General features: G+C 43.6%; 1 protein-coding gene across 1 annotated transcript in view; it reads left to right on the top strand.

Annotated features, from left to right (window-relative positions):
- The window catches only part of KCNK4 (potassium two pore domain channel subfamily K member 4), a 59,942-nt gene that overhangs the window by 704 nt on the left and 31,797 nt on the right, over positions 1-27,441 (top strand). The window contains exons 2-3 of the mRNA XM_040329008.1: positions 10,610-10,727; positions 25,124-25,284. Of these exons, the coding sequence (XP_040184942.1) occupies positions 10,610-10,727; positions 25,124-25,284 (279 nt within the window). The remainder of the gene's footprint in view (positions 1-10,609; positions 10,728-25,123; positions 25,285-27,441) is intronic.

Raw genomic sequence — 27,441 nt, 5'->3', positions numbered from 1 at the left:
ACCTTTTTTGAGATAGATGTTCTCCCGCCGCTTCCGGGTATGGTCTTCGGGACTGGGCGTTCCTATTTGATTGACAGCCTTCCGACGGTCGCATACAGCGCGTCACGAGTTGCCGCACGTCGGTGCGGCGCTATATGGCGCCTGCGCACCAACGTTCGGCTACTTTCGGAAACTGGTTACGCGCTGTATGCGACAGTCGGAAGGCTGTCAATCAAGTCGGAACGCCCAGTCCCGCAGCCCATACCCGGAAGTGGTGGGAGAACATCTATCTCAAAAAAGGTAAGTACTGCATTGATTTTAACCAAAACACCCGATTCTCCTTCCCGTAATTAGGCCCAATCTAAGGTTAAAAATTGAGTTTTTGGGTGAACCTCCACTTTAAGCTAGTGCATTGTTGGTTCACTTACCTTTTCCTTAGAAATTTCCCTTCTAAATGTTTTTTTTCTTTGTCTGAATTTCTCACTTCCTGTTTCTCCTCAGTAAGATTGCCCCCATCAGCCGAGCCGTTCTGGCTAGGGGTTAGTCAGCGTGCTCGCCCTATCCCTTGGGACTACATCCCTGTGGGGAGACAAATCGCTCGTCTGCAAGTCGTTCAAAATATGGCCGCTCGATTAGTGACCGGCAAAAAACCATGGGAATCAATCTCACCTTCACTGAGATCCCTTCATTGGCTGCCAGTAAAAGACAGAATCACTTTCAAGGCACTCTGTCTAATGCATAAGTGTATTCATGGAAACGCCCCCCAATATCTATGCGAAAAAATAAAAACTCACAACCCCAATCGTATTCTGCGATCCACCAATCAAAACCTTGTCCAGATACCCAAAGCCAGATACAAGTCCAAAGGAGATCGAAGGTTTGCAGTCCAGGGACCGCGACTGTGGAACGCACTACCAACCACCACTCGATTGGAGTTGGACCACTTGGCCTTCAGGAGAAAGATTAAAACCCATCTCTTCTGAGGTCAAAGGGTTTCACTCATGGAATGGATACAGCGCCCAGAGGCGATTCAGTTCGCATGTGTTGCGCTATATAAGTTAGTCACGCTGACTAAACCCACAACAAGAACGGCTCAGATGATGGGGGCAAGCTTACTAAGGAGAAACAGGAAGTGAGAAATTCAGACAAAGAATAAAACATTTAGAAAGGAAATTGAAAGAAAAAGTAAGTGAACCAACAATGCACTAGCTTAAAGGTACCTATTTAGAAAATAAAAAACAAACCTTTACAACCCCTTTATTTGTGACAGCAAGTATTGCCTGTAATATATTATGCAGGCAATAGAGGTGTGTGTGTGGGGTATAAAATAAAGAAAGTTTTCATATTTATCTGTCTTTCAGTTGCTAACAACATAGTAAATAGCGATAGTGGGAGTTATTTACTAAAATTGGGGTGTTCAAAATCTGGTGCAGCTCTCCATAGAAACCAATAAGCTTCCAGGTGTTATTATCAAAGCATAATAATTGAACAAGCTAAAGTTAGAAGCTGATTGGATACCATGCACAGCTGCCCCAGAATTTAAGTGCACCAGCTTTAGTATGTCACAGTTTCAATATTCTGGATATGCAGATTTTAAGATGATATGGGCTATCTTAACCGTAAGGCTTGCAAAAAAAAAAGATTACAGCAACGTGGTTAAAAAAAGAAAAAACATTTCCAAGATGCTGGAGACTAGAACTGAATTACTGTATTTATTGGCGTATAACACTCACTTTTTTACCCTGAAAATAGAGGGTAAACTGTGCCTGCGTGTTATACACAGGGGGCTGTGGAAAGTTTTTTTCCTGAAATTTCCCTCTTAAAGTTAAGGTGCGTGTTATACGCCTGTGCGTGTTATACGCCGATAAATACGGTACTTAATTATTATAACTCTTCTTTAGCCATACATATAAAATATATCAAAAGGAACACATGAATTTTAGTTAAATAAGCTAAAAAAACACGACTGTTCTATGGTTGACTTCATCCTCTTACCTCATAATCGGTAACAGGAAATTGGTTGGAATTGTATAGCCAGAATGTAATTGGGACACACTCCCTCTGCATTATTTAGTAACACTCATGTTTTGACTATGTTTTGTTCTTTAGTAACACTTATAGCATTGTCTGCAGGACATGCAAGGATAAATCTTTCATGCGGGCCCACATCAACACTCCTCTGTGTTTAGCATTGTCATTAAACAGGGTGGAGTCAGGATCATGGCAAGGACTAGATTGCCATCTCTGTAGGCACACAAAAAAATTACACTGAAAGCATCCCAACTGAGCTAGGGTCATCCCTTTTACTGTATACAGAACTTTTTCTTGTTCTATTGGTCTTAACCTGGCCAAGAATATATATATATATATATATATATATATATATATATATATATATATATTTATTCTTGGCCAGGTTAAGACCAATAGAACAAGAAAATGTTCTGTGTAAAAGGGATGACCCTACACACATGTATATTTTTGATGATAGTAGGAAAGTTTCTTGCCTATAACTATGTGGAAAAGCTTCCTCCGTCACTTCCACTGCTGACAGGCATAGGCCTACTGTTTCTAATGGTAAATACACTTTAATCAAGGCTTTCCAACACATCTATCCATGTCAGTGATTCATCGCGAATCACTATGTACTATGATGAAGTAACTAAAGCCTGCATTATAATGCTAGATTGCAACGACGAAGACCTTTTCTCGATTGTAGTCAACCTGCTCTATAGAAGATTTGGGCATCCATCGTGAAGACCAGGTCTGATAGACATGTTTGTCCTACACATTCTTTGTGGGGCAATTGAGGCAAATATAATAATGTTACATTCACATGCTGATGTGTTCACATCTTCTTTACCAAACTTTCTAAACAAAGGGCCAGACTACTGTCCTTCAGACTTTAAGGGGGCCGGACTGTGGCCACCAGGAGTACAAAATCCCCTATCATTGGTGTCATTGGACCCCATCATTGGTGTCATTGGGAGAAATTCTGCCCCATCATTGGGAGGAATTCTGCCCTATCATTGGTGCCATTGGGAGGAATTCTGCCCTATCATTGGTGTCATTGGGAGGAATTCTGTCCTATCGTTGGGAAGAATGCTGCCCCATCATTGGTGTCATTGGGAGGAATTCTGCCCCATCATTGGGAGGAATTATGCCCCATCATTTGTGTCACTGGGAGGAATTCTGCCCTTCATTGGTGCCAGTGAATAAAAAAGCACCTCAAGGGCCAGATAAAATCAAGCAAAAATCAAGGGCCAAACTGGAGACCGCTGTTCTATACGAACGCTTTGATATCTAAGGCCCGGATTCACGTAGGAGATACGACGGCGTATCTCCAGATATGCCGTCGTATCTCTGAGTCTGAGGCATCGTATCTTGGCGCCTGATACGCCAACATTTCTCTAAGATACGACCAGCGTAAGTCTCCTACGCCGTTGTATCTTAACTGCATATATACGCTGGCCGCTAGGGGCGTGTACGCTGATTTACGCCTAGAAATATGTAAATCAGCTAGATACGCCAATTCACAAACGTACGCCCGGCCGATGCAGTACAGATACGCCGTTTATATTAGGCTTTTTCCGGCGTAAAGTTACCCCTGCTATATGAGGCGTAGATGAGGCATACCAATGTTAAGTATGGACGTCGGGCAAGCGGTAAATTTTCCGTCGATTACGTCGTTTGCGAATAGGGCTGTTCGTAATTTACGTTCACGTCGAAAGCATTGGCTTTTTGCGGGTTAATTTGGAGCATGCGCACTGGGATACTTTCACAGACGGCGCGTGCGCCGTTCGGAGAAAGTGTAATTTACGTGGGGTCACAATACATTTACATAATACACGCCCACATCTTCCACATTTGAATTAAGCGGGCTTATGCCGGCCTATTTACGCTACGCCGCCGCAACTTTGCTTAGAGAATACTGCACTTGCCTGTAAAAGTTGCGGAGGCGTAACGTAAATAGGATACGTTACGCCCGCACAAAGATGCGCTCTCGTATGTGAATCCGGGTCTAAGTGTCTATCCCCCAACTTCAAATGTTGACAGCTACCAATACAAGGGACATCACTCTTTTAGAAGCACTAAAAGCTTATTCTAACAAGAATTCATGTTTGTATGGGAGATTTTTACAAATTTCAGTTCATAGGGAACACCCAAAAATAAAGCAGCCCAACCCTGTTCCTCTGACACCCATTTTGCTCTTCTTGGAGTATTCCGATTCAGATCTGAACACAATTTATAGATGTTTACTAGAAATGTTTATTCTAAAACAAAAATCCATATATAAAAAAAAAAAATCCCCACTAGTGTTCTTTGTTTGGATAACCAAAAAGTTGAATAATGGCACTTTTAGTGTCTGTAACAATGCAAAATGACGTGAACATGATATACTGTAAGAAAGCAGTGACACTTTTACCTAATTTATAAAGGAGAAATATAAAATTGGTCCAGTCATCCTTAAATGATGTGGCAGGCTGCAGTCCAGTGCAATGTCGTGTGCAAGCCAAAGCCACTCCTCTTTGGAAAGAAATGTGTATGGATTGACTGTGCACCATTCATATCTTTGAGTCATTCAATGAGTTTGACGATATCATCTGTTGCAGACACATTTTACTGCAATCTGTATTAAATCTGGGTTTTTGTTCCAGGCAAATTACTTTGCTGCTTGGACTGTATGAATGTATTTAACTTGGACAACATATAGAATGAAAGGGGAATACTGTGTATACATACAGTGAGGAAAATAATGATTTGATCCCTGCAGATTTTATAAGTTTGCCCTCTTACAAAGAAATGAAGGGTCTATTATTTTCATCAGGTGTCTTTTAAAATGAGACCGAATATCAACCATAAATCCTAAAAAAAACTCATAATACAAATGTTATAAATTGATTTGCAGTTCAATGAGTAAAAAAGTATTTGATCCTCAACCAAAACATGACTTAGCACTTGGTGGAGAAATCCTTGTTGGCAATCACAGAGGTAAGACGTTTCTTGTAGTGGGTTACCATGTTTGCACACATCTGAGGCCCCGTACACACGAACGAGTTTCTCGGCAGAATTCAGCCAGAAACTCGATCGGAGCTGTATTCTGCCGAGAAACCCGGCCGTGTGTACACTTTCGGCCGAGGAAACCGACGAGGATCTCGTCGGGCCAAATAGAGAACATGTTCTCTATTTCATCGTTAGTCAACGGGGAAACTTGGTTTGCCGAGATCCTCGGCGGCTTCACAATGAACTCGACGAGCAAAACGATGTGTTTTGCCCGTCGAGTTCCTCAGACGTGTGTACGGGGCCTCAGGAGGGATTTTGGTCCACTCTTCTTTACAGATCTTCTCTAAATCCTTAAAGGGGTTGAAAAAGGTAAAAAAAAAAAATCCTAAATAGCTTCCTTTCCCTTAGTGCAGTCCTCCTTCACTTACCTCATCCTTCCATTTTGCTTTTAAATGTCCTTATTTCTTCTGAGAAATCCTCACTTCCTGTTCTATCTATAACTCCACACAGTAATGCGACACTTTCTCCCTGGTGTGGAGTGTCGTGCTCGCCCCCTCTCTTGGACTACAGAAGACTCAGGACACCCACTAACACACAGCTCCTTTCTCTATCTGCAACACAGAGAGCGTCCTGACTCTCCTGTAGTCCAAGGGAGGGGGCGAGCACGACACTCCACATCAGGGAGAAAGCCTCGCATTACTGTGTGGAGTTACAGACAGAAGAACAGGAAGTGAGGATTTCTCAGAAGAAATAAGGACATTTAAAAGCAAAATTGAAGGCTGAGTTAAAGCGGTAGTTCCCCCCCCCCCCCCGACACATTTTACCATCGAGACAGGCATTGTAGCGCGAGCTACAGTATGCCTGTCCCGATTTTTTTAACCCGTACTCACCTTGTAGTCGTCCATCGTAGATTTCGGCTCCCGCGGGGAATGGGCGTGCCTATGGAGAGGGAGGATGATTGACGGCCGGCCCTGGCACGTCACTCTCCCCGAAGACAGCCGGAGTAGGTCTCGGCTCTTCACGGCGCCTGCGCACAGGCTATGCGCACGCGTCGTGAAGACCAAGCCTATTTCGGCTATTTCCGGAGAAGCGTGACGCGCCAGAGCCGGCCGTCAATCATCCTCCGTCTCCATAGGCACGCCCATTCCCCGGTATCTTCGATGGACGACTACAAGGTGAGTACGGGGGTAAAAAATTCGGGACAGGCATACTGTAGCTCGCGCTACAATGCCTGATTTTAAGGTAAAAGAACATTTTTTTTTTTTTCCCGTCGATAGGGTGAACCCCCGCTTTAAGTGAAGGAGGACTGCACTAAGGTAAAGGAAGCTATTTAGGATTATTGTTTTTTTACCTCTACACCTCCTTTAAGGTTTCTTTGCTGGCGCTTGGCAACTCAAGGTTTCTGCTCCCTTCATACATTTTCTATAGGATTAAGGTCTGGAGACCGGCTAGGCCACTCCATGACCATGGGCAAACTTACAAAATCTGCAGGGGATCAAATAATTATTTTCCCCACTGCAAGTATTTTATATATAGATATAGTTATATAAAAGTATTATTGTTGTTTGCCTATCCTATACGTTAGTTACATGGTTTTCATTTTCATTTTGATGAATTGGTGTTTTAAAAATGTACTGTGCATGATTAAACTGAGTAAAGCAATGCAATTTATTATTTGTTGTCTATAACAACCAATCAGGCTCCAGTGATTTTTTTTAATCAAGGTAAAAATTAAAGCTGTATTAAACCCAAAAACATAAATGTAATATATTGCAGCTTACCAATCATTAAATGTCATGACTGCATTGGCTTCCTTATTTTAGGCTTTTATCCTTTATTTTCACATGCTGATCCTGCCAGTAACACACTCCCTGTTTTAAGGGGTGTCCAGTCTGGACAGAAGAGCAACAGAATCACCTTTCGACAGCAGCATTTTCAATTTGGGGAGAGGGTAGTGATATATGCACCAGCAGATATAGTAGATAGACTTGACTAACAAATAAAGCCAAACCCCAGCTAACACTTTTAAGCAGTTAGGCCTTGTACACACGACCATTTTCCTCGACAGAATCCATCAAGAAACTTGGTGGGAGAGCTTTTTTGCCGAGGTAAACGGTTGTGTGTATGTTTTTCATCGAGGAAACTGTCAAAGAACTCGACGAGAAAAAAAGAGAACAAGTTCTCTTTTTCCTTGACGGGAGTCTCAATTTCCTCGTCGTGTTCCTCGTCGGGCTGGTTTTCGACGAGAAACACGTTCGTGTGTATGCTTAGAAACCCGCGCATGCTCAGAATAAAGTATGAGACGGGAGAGCACCTTCGGTAAAAGTAGCGTTTGTAATGGAGATAGCATATTTATGGTCGTTACCCTCTGACCGAGAGTGATGTGGATCACGCGACAAGACTTACAACATAAATAGACCTGAAGTGTGCCTTGGTGGTCTGGTCAGTATGCCAAGAAAAGGGGGCATACCCAAGGTAAGTAATAGGTAGTTAATTGAAGAAGGTTATGCTGAGAAGTGCACTGAAAAAGGGAAGGGTGGGAGGGTTTCAAATGCGATTGAATGAGCAGACTCACGGACATGAGGTGAGCTGGGAAGAGTTGGCCCAGTGACGTGTAGTACCGCACACTGAACTGACAAAGAGCATGTGTGAGTGGGCTGCTTAAATACCCTCCGGGCTCCTCCCATAAACTCAGGCCACCATACTGGCCTTCTTATTTGTCACGCTGTAACAGTCTGAAAAGTGCAAATCGTCTCTTACCAAACTTTTACTTAACACGCAGTAACATGAGATTAGCAAAAGCAGCCCCAAGGGTTGTGCCAGTGGAATCGAACTTCCCCTGCCGTTGTATGTGTTGTACGAGGCCTTAAGTTCCTCGGTCGTGTGTACAAGGCCTTAAGCCTTAAGTGTGACTAGCTGTGGCCGCTTAGCCTGGACAAAGTAATGACAGGCAAACGGTGGCCATTCTTAACTGTTCGCACGCATAGCCATTACCTACTGTGATCGTGGCTTGGCGCATTCTGTCTGCATCTAGTCACGATCACCAAATGGACTCTGGTAAATGGACTCTATGACTGAGTTCTCCCCACTTTAATTTATAACTCTGTTCCCATTCACCTGGAAGATTTGGGTGTACCCACCTTCATTTGTTTGTTGGGGTCTTCAAACTATGGCCCTCCAGTTGTTCAGGAACCACAATTCCCATCATGCCTAGTCATGTCTGTGAATGTTAGGCCTCGTACACACTCGGCAAAAAAAAACAAGAAAACTGCTTCTTGCTGAGATTCCCGTTGGTGTGTACGAGGCATTCAGGTTTCTCGTCTGGAAATCTGGCCAGAAACTCGACGAGAAAAAAAGAGAACCTGCTCTTTTTTTTCTCGTCGAGATTCTTGTCGACCTGTTTCCCGACGAGAAACCCGAGAGTGTGTTTACTTACCTGTCGCCGTGGAAAGCCGCGCATGCTCGAAATGACTTTGACGCATGCGCAGTAGCTTCCACGGCATAGGTAGGGTGAACGAAGATGGCGGCGACGGCATTGAATGTGACGAGAGCATGCTCGTCGTACGTAATGATGCCACTGCGTTCTTTCCTTTCAAGAGAACCACGGTTCTTTTGAAATTAAAGTCAGTTCCCCCCGGCGGCAAGAGTTTCTTGCCAAGAATCTCATCAGGGAAAACGACAGGATTTTCCTGACGAGTTTCTCGGACGTGTGTACGAGGCCTCAGAGTTTTACAATGCCCCATGTAGAGGGTATAAAGAGATGAAGGTGTGCAAACCCAGGTATCCAAAGATGGAGATTTCACTAATATAATCACCAGGAGACATTTTCTGATAATTTTGGATCAGTTATGAGTGGACAGACCCTTAATAAGGCAAAGAGCAATATGCAAATGCAATAAACCATAACAACCAATCAAATAATTAAAAATGTTTCTGATAACTCTAACCCAGGGGTAGGCAACCTGGGGCCCTCAAACTGTTGTGGAACTACATTTCCCATGAGGCATTGCAAGGCTGGCAGTTACAATTACTCCCAGAGGCATGATGGGACTTGTAGTTCTGCAACAGCTGGAGGACCCCAGGTTGCCTACCCCTGCTCTAACCTGATGGCAGACAAAATGTAACTTGTTGCAGTAATTTGATGTATAGGAAGACCTTACCTTTGCTAAATATTAAAGAGATTTACATGGAATGTAAGGTAACAGTATATATTTTTTATATATTATTATTTATATATAATGAGGGTGGGTTAGAAACCTTGTCAAATGTTAATGTTGTTTGTCGATTTTTATGATTTCATAAGGACAGAAATTTAGATATTCTACCGAACAGGGACACAGCAGAAAAAAAAAAACAGTCTAACCCTCCCTCGCTCTACCAAAAAAAAAGGGAAAGAAAGTAAGATTTGGCTAAACATATACTTTAAGAAGCAACAACATGTGTGATGTGTTCATTAAAGTGGAGGTTCACCCGAAAAGTACATTTTTAACATTAGATTGATGCTCATTTTGTCAAGGGGAATCGGGTCGTTTTTTTTAAATCGAAGCTGTACTTACTGTTTTAGAGAGCGATCTTCTCCGCCGCTTCCGGGTATGGGCTGCGGGACTGGGCGTTCCTATTTGATTGACAGGCTTCCGACAGGCTTCCGACGGTCGCATACATCGCGTCACGATTTTCCGAAAGTAGCCGAACGTCGGTGCGCAGGCACTGTATAGAGCCGCACCGACGTTCGGCTTCTTTCGGCTACTCGTGACGCGATGTATGCGACCGTCGGAAGCCTGTCAATCAAATAGGAACGCCCAGTCCCGCAGCCCGTACCCGGAAGAGGCGGAGAAGATCGCTCTCTAAAACGGTAAGTACTGCTTTGATTTTAAAAAAACTAGCCGATTCCCCTTGACAAAATGAGCATCAATCTAATGTTAAAAAAAAAAATTCGGGTGAAGTCCCGCTTTAATACTTTACTAATTTGAAAAAAAAAAAATTACTGTAAAGAAAGAAAGAACACGTGGTAATAACAATGCTGTATGCTTTAGTGAACTGATGCTTGTGTCTTTGTAAATCAGTGTTTCTGGTATGACTATATAGAGCCCTCATTTGCATTGAAATTGTGCAACTTCATCTGAAGCCGCATGAGTTCAAAGCCGCATGGCTATGTGACCACAGGCACCAATTGAAAGACATCTGTAAGGCTTCATGCACAGATGTCTATTGAGGTCGCACCCGAAATTGGCAAAAGTAGTGCAGGAGCTACTTTTGCAAATCAGTGCGACGCCACACTGATTGGAACGGTGCTATTGCCGGGAATAGGCTGCGACTTGTCATGCGATTTGACCTGTTAAATCAATTGATAAATCGCTTCAATGTGAATGAGGGCTAAGCAATAATGCATACCATAGCTGATATTTTTTTTTCATTATTATTTGAATGTCAGATTTGCAATATAGAGCGTTGTTGCCCCTTCTTTGGTAAAGTATGATTTTCTGAAACTACGCAGCTGATGTGTGTCATTGGTACATTTCAGTTGTTTATGTTTTAGTTTGGCTTTTTTTTAAGGTGATATATGATATATATTGTGGGGGAAAGGAAATGATGGCTTGCACAGTTAAGTGATTGTTTGGCTCTACAGCAGGTAAAAGAAGCCCTGGGTTCTGGAGCTGATATTGCAGTAAATGGCACCAACGTTACCTCACAGTGGGACATTGGGAGTTGCTTCTTCTTTGCGGGAACCGTCATCACCACAATCGGTAATGCTCATTATTCACCATATTTAGGCTCAAACGCAGCAAACCCAGAAAGATAGAAATGATTGTACATATATTTATTATATTTTTACTGATATTAATGTGTACAATGTATTAAAATGTCAGATAGAATAGGGAAGAGTTAATACCGTTATCAGCTTATATATTTTTTTGCTGTGTCCTGTTGGGGAGATTTCCCTTAAAGTGGATGTAAACCCAAAATATATATATATTTTTTTTTTATGTCACAATGTAGAGAATAAGATTTCCTATCATCTGTGCCCAGTCTTGCCACACAGAGTTAATCCAGCTCTGAGCACTCCTCTTTCCTTGTTCAGTGAAAATGAACAGACTTCCAAATAAAAACCTGTCTAAATAAAAAGTCCTTTCCGTCCCCTTGCTTTGAGTGACATACATTACCTCTCACAATGAACTGTGGATCACCCCCCATATTATGATAAACATCCAGGAATGTGCATGTGTCCAAGCTAGTGCACGAGATATGTAAAAACCCTGTCACTCGAAGCAAGGGGACGGAAAGGACTTTATTTATTTTGAGCTGGATTAACTATGTGTGGCAAGACTGGGCACAGATGATAGGAAATCTTATTCTCTACATTGTGACATCCACTTTAACTTCCTGTTCTGGAGGCAGAACAGAAATCTCTGAAAAGTAAGGGTAATTTTTTTTTTAGACATGTCATTGGGACAGGTCTTCCCATTGGATGATTTACCCTCACCTCTTACTATAAAATGTTGGATTTATTATGACGTTTTGTCTGTCCTGTTTGGTAACCAGTACCAACTGAGAATCTGTCCACAGCAATAAAAATGTGATATGGGTTCCAATCCTTCCCTACTCTATTGAAAACGAAATAAAACCGTTTTGGTCATACTTAGACTGTAAAAAAACACATTTATTTGATATGGTCATGGTGTACCAGGGACGTGAGGTGAGGTCAGTGGCTGGTGAGGTCAGTGGCTGGTGACTTTAGTGCTTTGTTTTTTCTTTTTATTATTCATGAAATAGTTTCTTTAAAGGGGTTGTAAAGGAATTTTTTCCCCCCTAAATAGCTTCCTTTACCTTAGTACAGTCCTCCTTCACTTACCTCATCCTTCAATTTTGCTTTTAAATGTCCTTATTTCTTCTGAGAAATCCTCACTTCCTGTTCTTCTGTCTGTAACTCCACGCAGTAATGCAAGGCTTTCTTCCTGGTGTGGAGAGACTCATGAGGGGGGAGGGGGCGAACAGGCAGACGCATTTGCAGACGGAAGAAATCCTATTTTTCTTCCGTCTGCCGGATCGGATTGGATGAACACGGACATACGGTCAGTGTTCGTCCGATCCCCCATAGGGGAGAGTGGAGGAAACACAGGGCGGTCCCTGCACAGTGTGCGGGGACCGCCCTGTAAGCTGCCAGCTCAGCGGGGATTTTACGGAAGGATCCCCGCTGAGCTTTGCGGACACACGGAGCGGATCATTACTGATCCGCTCCGTGTGAAAGGGCCCTTAAACAAAAAAATGTGTTTGAAAAATTGCTGTGCAAATACTGTGTAACATAAAATGTTACACAGTATGCAATGACCATCATTTTATTCCCTAAAACAATATATATAATGTTTGGGGGGTTCTGAGTAATTTTGTAGCAAAAAAAATATGATTTTTACACGTAGGAGAGAAGTGTCAGAATTGGCCTGGGTGGCAAGTGGTTAATTACTAGGGTTGTCCCGATACCACTTTTTTAGGACCGAGTACAAGTACCGATACTTTTTTTCAAGTACTCGCTGATACCGAATACCGATACTTTTTTTTAAATGTGTCCCCAAATGCAGCCATGTCCCCCCACAAATGCAGCCATGTCCCCCCACATATGCAGCCATGTCCCCCACATATGCAGCCATGTCCCCCCACATATGCAGCCATGTCCCCCCACATATGCAGCCATGTCCCCCCACATATGCAGCCATGTCCCCCCACATATGCAGCCATGTCCCCCCACATATGCAGCAATGTCCCCCCACATATGCAGCCATGTCCCCCATATATGCAGCCATGTCCCCCCATATATGCAGCCATGTCCCCCCACATATGCAGCAATGTCCCACCATATATCCAGCCATGTCCCCCCTATATGCAGCCATGTCCCCCCTATATGCAGCCATGTCCCCCCTATATCCAGCCATGTCCCCCATAAATCCAGCCATGTCCCCCATATATCCAGCCATGTCCCCCATACCTAGATGCCACCGCCGCATGGTTAAACAGCGTGCGGGGAACATCACAGCTTTCATTTGAATAGCTGTAGTGTTCCCTGATGCGCCGCGTATAGACAATCCCCCTTGCTTGGGATTGGACAGATCCGTCGAGTATCGGATGAGGCATCAGGGGCATTTGCGGGAGTACAAGTACTCCCGCAAATACTCGGTATCGGTCCCGATACCGATACTGGTATCGGTATCGGGACAACCCTATTAATTACCGTAAGCAGGGCCGTCTTTACCGCAGGGCAAATGGGGCAGGTGCCCTGGGCCCTGTCACTGTTGAAGTTATAACTTCAAACTTCATTAATTTGTCTGTTAAGCCACCTGCTTGAGTACAGTTTTTAAAAATATAGTAAATTTGTATATTACTTACGGTCAGGGCCGTCTTTAATATGGTTTGGGCCCTGGGCAAACATTTTTTTTGGGCCCCCCTCCAGCTTATTTTGGGCTTGGCTGGTTCACATGTATGTGTTTTGGCGGTCCTCATTTGTGCAGGTACAGCAGACCATTGATTTGAATGGGCCGCCATGCCTTTGTTTCCTGCAGAAAAATGGTGCATTCAGCATTTGAAAAATACAGTTGCCTTGAAATCCATTCTGCTTTTGCACCATGCTACTTGCCTGCAGTTCTTGCACACACAAACGCACTGTGTTTTTAAAAGCATGACCTAAACATCTAAAAATGCAGCAAGTTTGACAGTGCGGGAACTGCAGATAAGTCACAGCAGACAGCAGAATGGACAGACAGTGCTGTATTTCAGTGCTTGATGGGCATAGACGTGCCGTGTGCGCAGCCTATTACATGAGGCATGCGCTTTTCTTTGCAGGAAACGCAGGCATGGCTGCCCATTCAAATGAATGGGCTGCTATGCCTGCGCAAATGTGGGCCGCCAAAACACATACATGTGAACCAGCCAGGCCCAAAATAAGCCCATCAAGCAGTTAAATACAGACAGTAATGCCATGTGCTCTGAGGCCTTACTCAGCCTGGACTGCAGGTCTGGTCTGTGATTTAAAGAGTTCCTCTATTTTACACATGGCATGGCATGGGGTCCCATGGTGCTAAAGCAGAATGGACAGACGGTGCTGTGACCCCCATGCCATGCCATGTGTAAAATAGAGGAACTTTTTAAAACACTGACCAGACCTGCAGTGAATCATCAAATATTATAAAGACTTTGGGCACACTCTACAGAAAACTTCTATTTACAATATAGATTAGCAAACAGTGACATACCTTGAGGAGCAGGACATGAAGAAGTCAGCCTCGGGAAGAGCAAACTGGGGATGTTATAAAATCACATTCTAATTCACTTTTATAAACAAGCAGCACCCAGTGGCAGGAAGGGAGAAGTGCACGTCTAAAGGGAAGCCAGGGGTGCTGTACATTTTAAAACACTGGGAAGGGAAGCAGTACTGTCACTGGCTGCGTGCCGCTGATGATTTTCAGCCTGATTTGTGGGCAGCACAGGGGCTTAACGGGCGATAGGGCCGCCATCAGGAATTATGGGGCCACTTACACAGCTTCAGACATGGGCCCCCTGGAGCAGAGAACCGGGATGGGGGGGTGCTGCCGCCTGAAATTGAGAAGCAGGGGGGGGGGCTGCCACGAATTTAGAAGCGGGGGCCCTTTACAAAAAAAGAAAAAATAAATAAACAAAAATATATATAAAAAAAGGGGTGTATCCATCCTCTGGGCCCTTTAATAAAAAGAAATAAAAAATATATATAAAAAATATATTTTAAAAAGGGGGTTGCAATCTGGGGCCATGGGGACCTCTGGGCCCTTTAATAATTTTTTTTTAATAAAAATAAATTACAAAAAAAAGGGGGTTGCCATCCGGGACCTCTGGGCCCTTTAATAAAAAATAAAAAATATATATATAAAAAAGAAACGTTTATAAAAAAAAAAAAAGGGGGGTTGCCATCCAGGGCCCTGGGGACCTCTGGGCCCTTCAATAAAAAAAATATATAAACAAAAATAAAAAAATAAACATTTATAAAAAATAAAGGTTTGCCACATGGGGACCTCTGAGCCCTTTAATAAAAAAAAAATATATATATTAAATTTTTTATTTTTTTTATTTAAAAATAAATAAAAAAAGGGGCGTTGCCATCTGGGCCCCTGGGGGCCTCCGGGCCCCCCTAAAAAATTGTCCCTTTAATAAAAAAAATATATATTTTTTTTTTATTTAAAAATAAATAAAAAATTGGGGGGTTGCCATCTGGGGCCCTGGGGGGTTGGGGGGTTGCTTTGGGCCCCAACAGTGACAGGGCCCAGGGCACCTGCCCCATTTGCCCTGCGGTAAAGACGGCCCTGTATATAACACATAAGGATCTGGAGAATAACACAAGATGAGGGGCTTTCCATCAGTATTATTAGTAGAAAAGTATGATACAGAGGCAAAAACTATAAAATAAGTATTCCATTGATCTGACAGCTCTATGTATGTGCTCTCAGTACTGTATGCAAGTGAGGTCAGTGTAAAACCTTTTTCCTATTGATCTTGTATTCACATGCTTACCTCTGTCATGTCTTCAGAAGGAATCAAGTACTCTCATGGGGCTCTAATCCCTGACAGATAGTCATACTTTTTATTCCTGTGCTGAGAGATCTTAAATATATTGCAGAAACACTTGGATAAAAAAGGCATAGGTATCACATAGAAGTCACAAAACTATAAATGATTTAAATGCATTTGGAAAAGGCTACTTTTTTTTCTAAATAAAATACAGGGTGTCTTCAGGTAGCAAATAGTAAACTCCTTATTATTCCATATTACAACAACCTGAACTGACTGCATTCTTGCATAAAAATTTTGTGTGTTCTTGCATGCATGCTAGATTTAGTCATTCCAGAGAGTAGAGTTGGGTTAAAAAATCGAGCTGAGCAAAGGTTTGGTCCGAACATCACCTTTTTCGCCGAACACCCAAATTTGCAGTGCGCTTGCCGTGATATTTGCCCACCGATAGTCCCAGAATGCACTGCGTGCTGCACAGTACATTCTAAGCCCTGATTGGGAAAAGCTTTACCCAATCAGGGCACAGTAAATAACTGGTTAAGGAGCAAGTCGGATGAGTTACCAGCCATCAATGAGCTTCCCTGCTTACAGCTGAATGAAAAAAAAACATTGTGAAAAAAATGTATACCAGGCCCTTCAGGGAACCCCACACCCCAAAGCACCCCCCAATGTTGAGGCATGTGACCTGATATGGTTTAAGGGGGGCGTGCTTGCTCGTCCACTCCCTTTTTTGACCTGGCCGGGCTGTATTGATTTTGTTTGTTTTTTATTTCTATTGTTTCACTTTAAAGAGGAAGTAAACCCTGATGGGGTTTACTTCCTCTATGTCTCCCTGCAAAGGTAAAGAAAAATGGGCCTTTCAAGACGGCGCATGCGCCGTTGAAGGCGTTGCTCGAGGAAATTGCAAATATCTCAGAGGCCGTGTAGGTCTTCGAGATATTGCAAGCACCTACAGGTAAGCCTTAGGCCTCGTACACACGACCGAGTTTCTCGGCAAAAGCCAGCAAGAAACTTGCTGGGAGATATTTTTTTGCAGAGGAAACCGGTCCTGTGTACATTTTCGTCGAGGAAACTGTCGAGAAACTCGACGAGCCAAAAAGAGAGCAAGTTCTCTATTTCCTCGACGGGAATGGAGAAACTTGCCTTGTCGAGTTCCTCGACAGCCTAACAGGGAACTCGACGAGGAAAACGATGTGTTTCGCCCGTCGAGTTCCTCGGTCGTGTGTACGAGGCTTTATAGCCCATTTACCCAGGGGCAACACGACTTCTAGCACCACTTTGGGAGGCAACTTGGACACGACTTGAGTATGAATCATCAGGTAACTTACAAGGCAACTTCAAGTTGCCTTCAGGACAGTACAAGGCAACTTCAAGTCGCCTCCAGGACAGGAGGCTTTCCAGTGGCCAATCAAACAACAATCAGCTCTGTGGGAGGGAGGGGGAGGGAGGGGTTTGCCTGAGAAATGTATGTTATCTTCCTGTATTGTTGCTTCAGTTAAGACAGTGATCCGACTTCTGAGGGGACTTCCATTGAAATCAATGGGTATAAGTTGCCTGCAAGTCACCTAGAAGTCGGATTGAAGTAGTACAGGAACCTTTTCTGAAGTCGGAGCGACTTCAGAAGTGTACATTAAGACGGCTCTCATTCACTTCCATTCATTTTCTCGACCGCGCGACTTGGGGGCGACTTGAAGTCGGATCCCAGGTCGCCCCAGTGTGAACCGGCTCTTAATCTAGGCTTACCTGCAGGTGTAAGTTCTCCCTGAGGGTTTACAACAATCTTTTCTATAAATAAATCTGCATTGATACATGTCCCCCAGGGCAGTGCACGGGCCCCCATTCCCTTTCTATGGACAATAACGTGCATATAAGCCTTTAAAATGGGGACTTTTTATTTTTCAAGTCAGGTCCCATAGACTTCAAAGGGTTTGGGGTTCAGGTCTAAACCTTTGCAATGTTCGAGAGTTCTGGTGCAAACGGAACGGGGGGGGGGGGTGGGGGGATGTTTTGCCTCAACTCTACCAGAGAGTTTAAATAATGTTGGCTCGTTTTGCTGCTCCCCCCCCCCCCCCCCCCTCTCTGAGTTGTGCTGTATAGTTTATACAATAGACTGTTGGAGGCTGATATCAAATTAAGTTCAGGTACTTACACAGCTTGCATTAACCACTTAAGACCCGGACCATTATGCAGGTTAAGGACCTTGCCCCTTTTTGAGATTTGGCACTGCGTCGCTTTAACTGACAATTGCGCGGTTGTGCAACGTGGCTCCCAAACAAAATTGGCGTCCTTTTTTCCCCACAAATAGAGCTTTCTTTTGGTGGTATTTGATCACCTCTGCGGTTTTTATTTTTTGCTCTATAAACAAAAATAGAGCGACAATTTTGAAAAAAATTATATATTTTTTAGACTTTATGAAGGGCCGTGAGGCTAGAGATAACACCATAAGAGCATTGAATGTCCTCCACTGGATGCAACATGGCCCGGATAGAGCCCCTAAAATAATATTATCTATGGATGCCGAAAAGGCTTTCAACAGGGTTAACTGGGCATTTATGAAGGAGGTTCTGAGGTGGATGAGACTGGGAGATCGTATGATGGGCTGGGTACTGGCGTTGTATGCGTTCCCGAGAGCAAGAGTAAGGGTGAATGGCATTTTGTCAAACTATTTCCAAATATACAATGGTACGAGACAAGGGTGTCCTCTGTCTCCCTTACTATTCGCAATGATATTGGAACCCTTTCTCTGTAAAATAAGAAAAAATTATGGAATCCAGGGAACGTGTATTGGGCCGGATGAACATAAGGTCCCGGCATATGCCGATGACCTGTTGTTCTACTTATCCACACCACAGACTTCACTACCTGCTCTGATGGAAGAAGTATATAGATTTGGAGTTTTATCCAATTTTAAAATACATTTTGAGAAGTCTATACTATTTCCCTGCCATGTATCTTTAAGTATGGCTAATACTTTACAAGAAGCATACCGCTTTGTATGGAATAAAAAAATATCTGGTCTACTTAGGAACGCATATAACGCCTGACCCAAAACTTCTATACGACTTGAATTATGGTGCCTTGATGGAAGGGGTAAGGGAGGACCTTCAGAAATGGAAGGGTCAGTTATTAACTTGGTTCGGAAGGGTGAATGCAATAAAGATGAGTATACTACCTAAAATTATTTACTTCTTACATACATACAGTGCCAATTCCCCTCTGTGGCAGAGCGAGGCTCTGTCCCAATAAAAATTAAGATGGTGTTGAAATGGACACAGGATCTCCAACCTTGTGTCCAGATCTTACAGATAGCCTGCAGGGTGTGTGCCCAGGTGCAAACAGCTCATATATAATGAAGGCTGGGGAGAGTCAGAAGAAGGAGGAAGGTGGATTGTGTGCAGCTGGCTGCTGTTTCAAGACACTGTGTGTGTGGAAAGCTGTCTGCCCTGTGGAAGACTACATTCTGGTGTGGGGGGACTTTGTGCCTGACGGACTGGGAGGCTGGTAGACCTGAGGTGGCTAGCGTGTCCAAGGGGGGCTGAAGGAAGTCCTGAAGTCTGGGAGACAGTGGGCTGGAGAATCCTGTTGAGGCCAGGAGTGGGCCAGGTTTAACAGGTAACCGCACAGCAAAGTAAGCCTAGGAGCCAGGAGGCTTGGTATTTTTGGTTACATGAACTGTACTGGAGAAGAACCCCTGCGTGGGATATCCTATGTGTGAACTTTTATTTTTGTTTCCTTTTAAATAAAAATGGGCTGCCATGCCCTCAAAACTGACAACGGACTGCTGTGGACTCGCTAAAAAATGCATTTACCACTTGAATTAAACACCCCCATATTACACCTTCCACAGAGTTTTTTTAAGGGTATACGGAGGGCCTTCGTGTCCTTTGTATGGAATGATAAACGCCCCAGATTAGCTTATGATATTCTGTGTAGAGAAAAGTCAGAGGGCGGAGTGGGGTTGCCAGATGTAGCATCATATTATAGGGCAATAAAGGCCTGGGGGAAGGACGGGGATACTACATGCGGCAAATTTGCCCCATACGGAACCCTGACTCCCTTACCAGAATTGAGGTGGAGCCTGGGAACAGTTCCAATGGAGGAGTGGAGGTACCATCAATTAGTGTGCTTCTTTCACAAGTGGAAAACCGTGATAAGGCCTCTAAATTCGCTTACTATATTTGAAACTAAATGTGTGAAGATAACAAGGGCTAAACATTTACTGTCTCAAATGTATAGATTAATCCTAGGGACACGGGAAAAAACAACACCCTACTATATTAGAGACTGGGAAGGAGAGCTAAACCACAGGTTTACCACGCTACAAATTAAAAAACGTATTGACTCCTCACACTATACATTGGTAAGCTCACAGATTCAAGAGATATACATTTCTATCGAGGTGGTATAGAACCCCAGTGAAACTGGCACAGATGTATAGGAATGTAGACACTAGGTGTTGGAGGGGATGTGGACAGAAGGCCAGGGCCTTTCCGCCCTATAGGCTCACTATGCAAGCCGCTTATGGCCCCGCAAAGCTGCGAAGGGCCCCCTAAATTACTAGAGGCCCCGCCTGGTGAGAAGTCATTTTCAGCCCCTCACCCCGCTTCTCAACTCGCTGGCTGCATGGGAGAAGAGGTAAGAAGTCAGCACCCCCCGCCTCTAAGATGTCATTTCCGACAGCAGAACACCCCCTCGGCCCGCTTCTCAACTTTAATGTGACATGTAACTTTCGGCAGCCCCCGCTTCTCAACTTTAATGTGACATGTTAGTCTGCTTAGGGCCCCGGGGAGGTCAGGATCGGCACTGCAGGAGGGTACTCTACTCCACCTGTGGTGGTCATGCCCAAAGATCAGAGGATTTTGGCAAGAAATTGCCCCCTGGGTTGGAAGGCTATCTCCCGGGGAAATAGAATTGACACCTCTAAACTTCTTATTCCATGGGTCAGCGAGGTCCAGGGGAGCATATAAGGATAGTATTACGCCTCACTTATTAAATGCGGCAAAACTACTAATACCTAGACTATGGAAACAGAAGAAAAGACCAACTATTCTTGAATGGAAGAGAGAAGTAAATTTAATTATGGAGGCAGAGAGATGGATTTCTATGGTTAAAGATAGAAAAGATAAGTTTAGAGAAATATGGTCAGAATGGGAACAACGCTCACCAGAGATAGAATAACATAAGGAGCTGCATAAAATTTAAATGAAATGCTAATGGGGGAGAGAGGGAGAGGGGGGGGGGTGGAGACTAACTTACTTCTTTTTTTTCTTTTCTTTAGTCCTCAATATGAAGGCTCGTGTGGCTCTGCCCCTAACCCCCACCTGTATAGGTATAAGAGGGGGGGCACTGAGGGAGGGGTGGGGATATTTTTTAATGGCTTTTTAGAAGCCTCTTATAAAAGGGGTTCCCTTTTTTTTTTTTTTTTAAGGGGGGTGGGAGAGAGCCACGGGGAGTAAGTGAGGGCGAGGGGGAAAATGTCCCTTTTTTTTTTTTTATCGTTTTCTTCTTTCTTTTTTTTTTCTTTTTTTTCAGGAGGGGGGTCTATAGGATATGGATAATGATGTTTACCGTTTTATAATTGGTTTTGATGTGTGATATATTGTTAAATGGAAGTGTTGTTGAAAAATTAATAAAAATTTTGATAAAAAATAAACAAAAATAGAGCAAAAATTTTGAAAAAAATTCAATATTTTTGACTTTTTGCTATAATAAATATGCCCAAAAAATATATTATATATATTTTTTCCTCAGTTTAGGCCTATACGTATTCTTCTACCTATTTTTGGTAAAAAAAATCGCAATAAGCGTTTATCGATTGGTTTGCGCCTATAGGGCGGATCGGCCCTGCCCTCCTGTCCACATCCCCTCCAACACCTATTGTCTACATTCCTATACATCTGTGCCAGTCTCACTGGGGTTCTATACCACCTCGATAGAAATGTATATCTCTTGAATCTGTGAGCTTACCGATGTATAGTGTGAGGAGTCAATACATTTTTTAATGTGTAGCGTGGTAAACCTGTGGTTTAGCTCTCCTTCCCAGTCTCTAATATAGTAGGGTGTTGTTTTTTTCCGTGTCCCTAGGATTAATCTATACATTTGAGACAGTAAGTGTTTAGCCCTTGTTATCTTCACACATTTAGTTTCAAATATAGTAAGCAAATTTAGAGGCCTTATCACGGTTTTCCACTTATGAAAGAAGCACACTAATTGATGGTACCTCCACTCCTCCATTGGAACTATTCCCAGGCTCCACCTCAATTCTGGTAAGGGAGTCAGGGTTCCGTATGGGGCAAATTTGCCTTATGTAGTATCCCCGTCCTTCCCCCAGGCCTTCATTGCCCTATAATATGATGCTACATCTGGCAACCCCACTCCGCCCTCTGACTTTTCTCTACACAGAAGTGCATGCAGCTAATCTTCTGCAGCGGTGATCATTGTATTTTGACAGCGGAGTCCTGCTGTCAGAATACAAAAACACAGTGTGGAGTGTGTGGATGTGTGGATTAGGGAAGCTATTCGCTTTTTTTTTTATCAACAGGCTGGCTGATCAAAAAAAGAGACCCATTTATGGCCAGCTTTAACGTGTGCAGGGGGAATTAAAAACAGATAATTTTTGATTGCACATAATTAGATGAAGAAAACACAGATACACATTACTTACTACTTTTGTAAATTAATCCCAATAACTACAAGATTTTAAGTATTTATTTAACACTTTTAGAAGATACACAGTTAATTTTGCATACAGCTCTTTTCACTCTGTTAGCCCCATTTAAAAAACGTCCTGATTATTCGGTGCTGGACATTAGCAGGTAGATCATAAAGAAATAGGTTTCTTGCATGTACCTTTAAGAAGTGGCCAATGCTAGGCAGTGTTTTATGATTTAGAACTCATGACAATAGCACGGTATGGGCACCCATGCACTAGGGCTTCTGAATGTTCCATCAGACACAGTCTGATTCACAGAAGATTGCTTTTTCACCTATCATGCACATCCATTGGACATGCCAGTCAGTTATTAGCACGCTTTGACAGCTCATCTCTGCTTAATCAGCAAAGATGACATTTTCCAACTATATAATCAGAGACATAAAATTGGCTTTCTCTCTGTACATGCTCAGACTGATGTTTGGATCCTGCTGCAAATTACCTTTGCTTACAGTTAACTTTAGGCTTGGCTGCATGTAAGATTCTGAACGTTTAGCATCATAAAATTAATCACTTCTGAAAAATACCTAATTTGCAAAACTTCAGTGAGATGAAATTGGGTCAGTTTTTAACAATCTTATGCTACAATAACCACAAAAATGTTGTTAAGCATTATAGCAACTGTACAACTTCATATTCCCTGAGTTCGGTGTTGATCCACCCCTGTGCTATCTGCAGCCAGGGCTGCTCTCTCCACCCTCAGGCACAGAGGCAGCAACAGTAACCATTGGCTCCTACTGCTGTCAATCAAATCCTGTCAGGGAGGGGAGGGGCCAAACCACACTGTGTGTGTGTCAATAGATACACACAGCCTGACTCACAAGCGAGAACGCATGTGTACCCCCATAGTAAGCGGCAGGGGCGTCATTGTGAGCCCCGAGCCGAGCGGTGACCGACGGGAACGATCTGATCACGAGCGCCGCCGCCCGCTGAGCCGATTCCTGCCGATTGCCATAGCAGCAGTTCCCGCCTTCTGGAGCCATCATAGGCGCTGCAGGCTCCAGAAGGCGGGAATTACAAATACACATCACTCGGCACTCGGGCGGGCGGCTCTCCTCTTCTCGACTCCCCTATCCTCAGCTCTCCTATCCTCAGGCTCTCCTATCCTCAGGCTCTCCTATCCTCAGGCTCTCCTATCCTCAGGCTCTCCTTTCCTCAGGCTCTTCTATCCTCAGGCTCTCCTATCCTCAGGCTCTCCTATGCTCAGGCTCTCCTATGCTCAGGCTCCCTTATCCTCAGGCTCCTCAGGCTCTCCTATCCTCAGGCTCTCCTATCCTCAGGCTCTTCAGGTTCTCTTATCCTCAGGCTCCTCAGGCTCTCTTATCCTCAGGCTCTCCTATCCTCAGGCTCTCCTATCCTCAGGCTCCCTTATCCTCAGGCTCCTCAGGCTCTCCTATCCTCAGGCTCCTCAGGCTCTCCTATCCTCAGGCTCCTCAGGCTCTCCTATCCTCAGGCTCCGCAGGCTCTCCTATCCTCAGGCTCTCCTATCCTCAGGCTTCTCAGGCTCTCCTATGCTCAGGCTCCTCAGGCTCTCCTATCCTCAGGCTTCTCAGGATCTCCTATGCTCAGGCTCCTCAGGCTCTCCTATCCTCAGGCTCTCCTATCCTCAGGCTCTCCTATCCTCAGGCTCCTCAGGTTCTCTTATCCTCAGGCTCCTCAGGCTTTCTTATCCTCAGGCTCCTCAGGCTCTCTTAACCTCAGGCTCCTCAGGCTCTCTTATCCTCAGGCTCCTTAGGCTCTCCTATGCTCAGGCTCTCCTATCCTCAGGCTCCTCGGCTCTCCTATCCTCAGGCTCCTCGGCTCTCCTATCCTCAGGCTCCTCAGCTCTCCTACCCTCCAGGCTCCAGGCTCCAGTCGTTGGCTGTTCTACCCTCCTCGGCTCCTCCTCTGACGCCGGAATGACTGACTGCTGTAACACTGCTGAGGTAGGTCAGAGACAGTGTAATATGTATGTATATAGGTCAGTGTATGTCAGGTCACTACCGTCAGTGTAGGTATGTCAGGTAGGTCAGTGTATATAGGTCAGGTCACTACTGTCAGTGTACATAGGTCAGGTCACTACCGTCAGTTTACATAGGTCAGGTCACTACCGTTAGTGAACATAGGTCAGGTTACTACCGTCAGTGTACATAGGTCAGGTCACTACCGTCAGTGTAGGTATGTCAGGTTGGTCAGTGTATATAGGTCAGGTCACTACCGTCAGTGTATATAGGTCAGGTCACTACCGTCAGTGTTGGTAGGTCAGTGTATATAGGTCACTACTACCATCAGTGTAGGTAGGTCAGTGTATGTAGGTCACTACCGTTAGTGTATGTAGGTCACTACCGTCAATGTAGGTAGGTCAGTGTAGGTAGATTAGGTAGGTCAGTGTAAGTAGGTCACGGGCCAGCCCAAAAAAGCCTGCGCGCATCACATTGACCCCCCCACGCGCTTTCTGGCCTTGGACTTCGGGCTAAAGTCCCTGGTCTTTTTGCCACCTAGCAATGCCCCTGGTAAGCGGCTTCCTATGGTGGCACACCAAGAAGAGGAGGAGCCTAGAGCACCGGCGGGGGACCCCAGAAATGGAAGATTTTGATCACTCTGTGTGATACCTTTGCACAGAACAGGTAAGCATAACATAAGTACCTGAAATAAATGAATGTCTTTTATAGAAAAAAGAAGAAGAAAAAAGAGGCCTTTACAATCACTTTAAGGCCTTTGTAATAAAAATACTTTTTTTTTTCTTTTAAATAATGCCTAATGCCTTTTACTGTAATGAAATAATGGCTAAACAGCAGATTACCTAATTTTTTTTTAGCAATGCTTTGGAATCAATGAAATATAGGATAAGAAATAGATAGTATAATAATACAATTATTATCCCTTTTTAACCCAAGTCAACATTTTTTTTATGGTATATTACAGGTTTCGGTAACAATGCCCCGAAGACAGAAGGTGGGCGGCTTTTTTGTATTTTTTATGCACTATTTGGCATTCCATTGTTTGGCATCCTGCTGGCAGGTGTTGGTGACCATTTAGGATCTGCTCTCCGGAAAGGAATTGCAAAAGTGGAGATGATATTCTTGGTAAGGAGATTTTTTTTAGTTCAGCAAGTACATTAATATTCAGCAATTCCAATCAATATTTTTTACTTTTTTCTATAATAAATATCCCCCAAAAATATAAAAAAAACTATTTAACAATAAAGTATTCTTCTGCATATTTTTGGTTAAAAAATCCCAATTAGAGTATATTGACTGGTTTGTGCAAAAGTTATCATGTCTACAAAATAGGGAATGGATTTATGGAATTTTTATTATTATTATTTTTTTTTACTAGTAATGGCGGTGATCTGCGATTTTTAGCGGGATTGCGACATTGCAGCGGACAGAGTGGACTCTTGACTCTATTTTGGAACCAGTGATGTTTATGCCACGATCAGTGCTATAAAAATGCACTGATTACTGTATAAATGAGACAGGCAGGGAAGGGGTTAACACTAGGGGGCGATCAAAGGGTTAAATGTTCCCTAGGGAGGTGCTTTCTAACTGTGGGGGGAGTGGACTGACAGGGAGTAGAGAGAGATTGCTGTTCCTAATCACTAGGAGCAGACAATCTCACTCTACTCTCATGACAGAATGGGGATCTGTTTGTTTACACTGGCAGATCCCTGTTCTGCCTCTCTGTGAAGCGATCGCGGGTGGATGGCGGACATTGAGTCCGCCAGACCCGCTGATTGGCTCCTCCGCTAGTGAATTGGCCCACAGATCGCCGTGTACGCGCCCAACGTACAATGACGGTGATTCGCGAAGGAGAGCCAACCTGCCGCAGTACAACTGTGGCGGCTGGTTGGGAAGTAGTTAAAGAGTAACTCCACTTTTGTGGGGGAAAAAATTGTAAATAAAGAAAAAATAATATAGCATAAACACTTGCGACATAAGTCATATTGTAATTGAATCTTATTAAAAATTACCATTCTTTTTCCATTTGCAGCCACTGTAATTTTCAGAAAATGCAATGCTATATGGCTGCCTGGAGGTGTTTTGTATACAGAATGTGTACAGAACGCCCCCCGAAACATAATTTCCTGCTTGTGTGATTGGCTCACTGATTTTGACAGAAGTCTGCACTAAGATAAGTTAGATTGCAGGCATCCCCTGCAACAAAAATGTCATTATTGGTGAGATACTTCCAATAGGTACATGTCTAAAGGGATGCAGACCCTGAAGCTTTCTTCATTAGAGACCTACAGCTGCTTGATAATTATGAAGCCACTCCCATTAGACTCACTTTCCCACATGGACACAGAGAAACACACAGGGATTTCTTCAGAGTAACAAAGGGTAGGAATCTGCAACAAAGTTTGTTAAAATCCTTGCAATAGGATTTTTTTCCCAACAAAAGTGGAGTTATTCTTTAAGCAACTGTGTAGGTTTGTACTGTTGTTTAGTTTTGTTCACTTTTCTCTCCTTACACCGTCCCTGGAGGTATTTGCATAGAGATACATTAACTGAACCTTGTCTCAGAAAGAGCTCGATCATTGATTTGCCGCACTGAAATTGAATTTTTTGTGCTTTTGAAATTAGATTTTGAGTTGTGCTTGGGACTATGTGCAGACAGAAAATCACATGAGACAGTCTGTTAGTATATTAATTTCTAGGAGGGCAGAGCTATTTAGTATATAGAGCACTACGTAACAGGACAAACATAACTCAGTCTAAAGACAGAGCCCAATGACCTATAGTTTAACTTCACTTTAGAGCTTCTTAGGTTACTTATCAGCTTTCACTGGTATATCATGTCAGGTGTCCTGACACTTTACAGGTTACATACTGTGGGCCAGATTCAGTAAGGAGATACGACGGCGTTTTTCCGGATACGCCATCGTATCTCTGAGTTGCAGGGTCGTACCTATGCGCCTGATTCATAGAATCAGTTACGCATAGATTTCCCTAAGATCCGACCGGCGTAAGTGTCTTACACCGTCGTATCTTAGGCTGCATATTTACGCTGGCCGCTAGGTGGCGCTTCCGTATATTTACGCAAGTAATATGCTAATTAGGTATATACGCCGATTCAGAAACGTATGTCTGGCTGACGTTAGGCTTTTTTCGGCGTATAGTTACCCCTGCTATATGAGGCATATCCTATGTTAAGTATGGCCGTCGTTCCCGCGACGAGTTTTGAAAATTTTACGTCGTTTGCGTAAGACGTTCGCGAATAGGGCTGGACGAAATTTACGT

Source organism: Rana temporaria, chromosome 11, assembly GCF_905171775.1.
Source record: "Rana temporaria chromosome 11, aRanTem1.1, whole genome shotgun sequence".
Classification (NCBI taxonomy): Eukaryota; Metazoa; Chordata; class Amphibia; order Anura; family Ranidae; genus Rana; species Rana temporaria.
The sequence above is the reverse complement of the archived record's forward strand: the minus strand, read 5'-3'. Positions and strand labels throughout refer to the sequence as shown.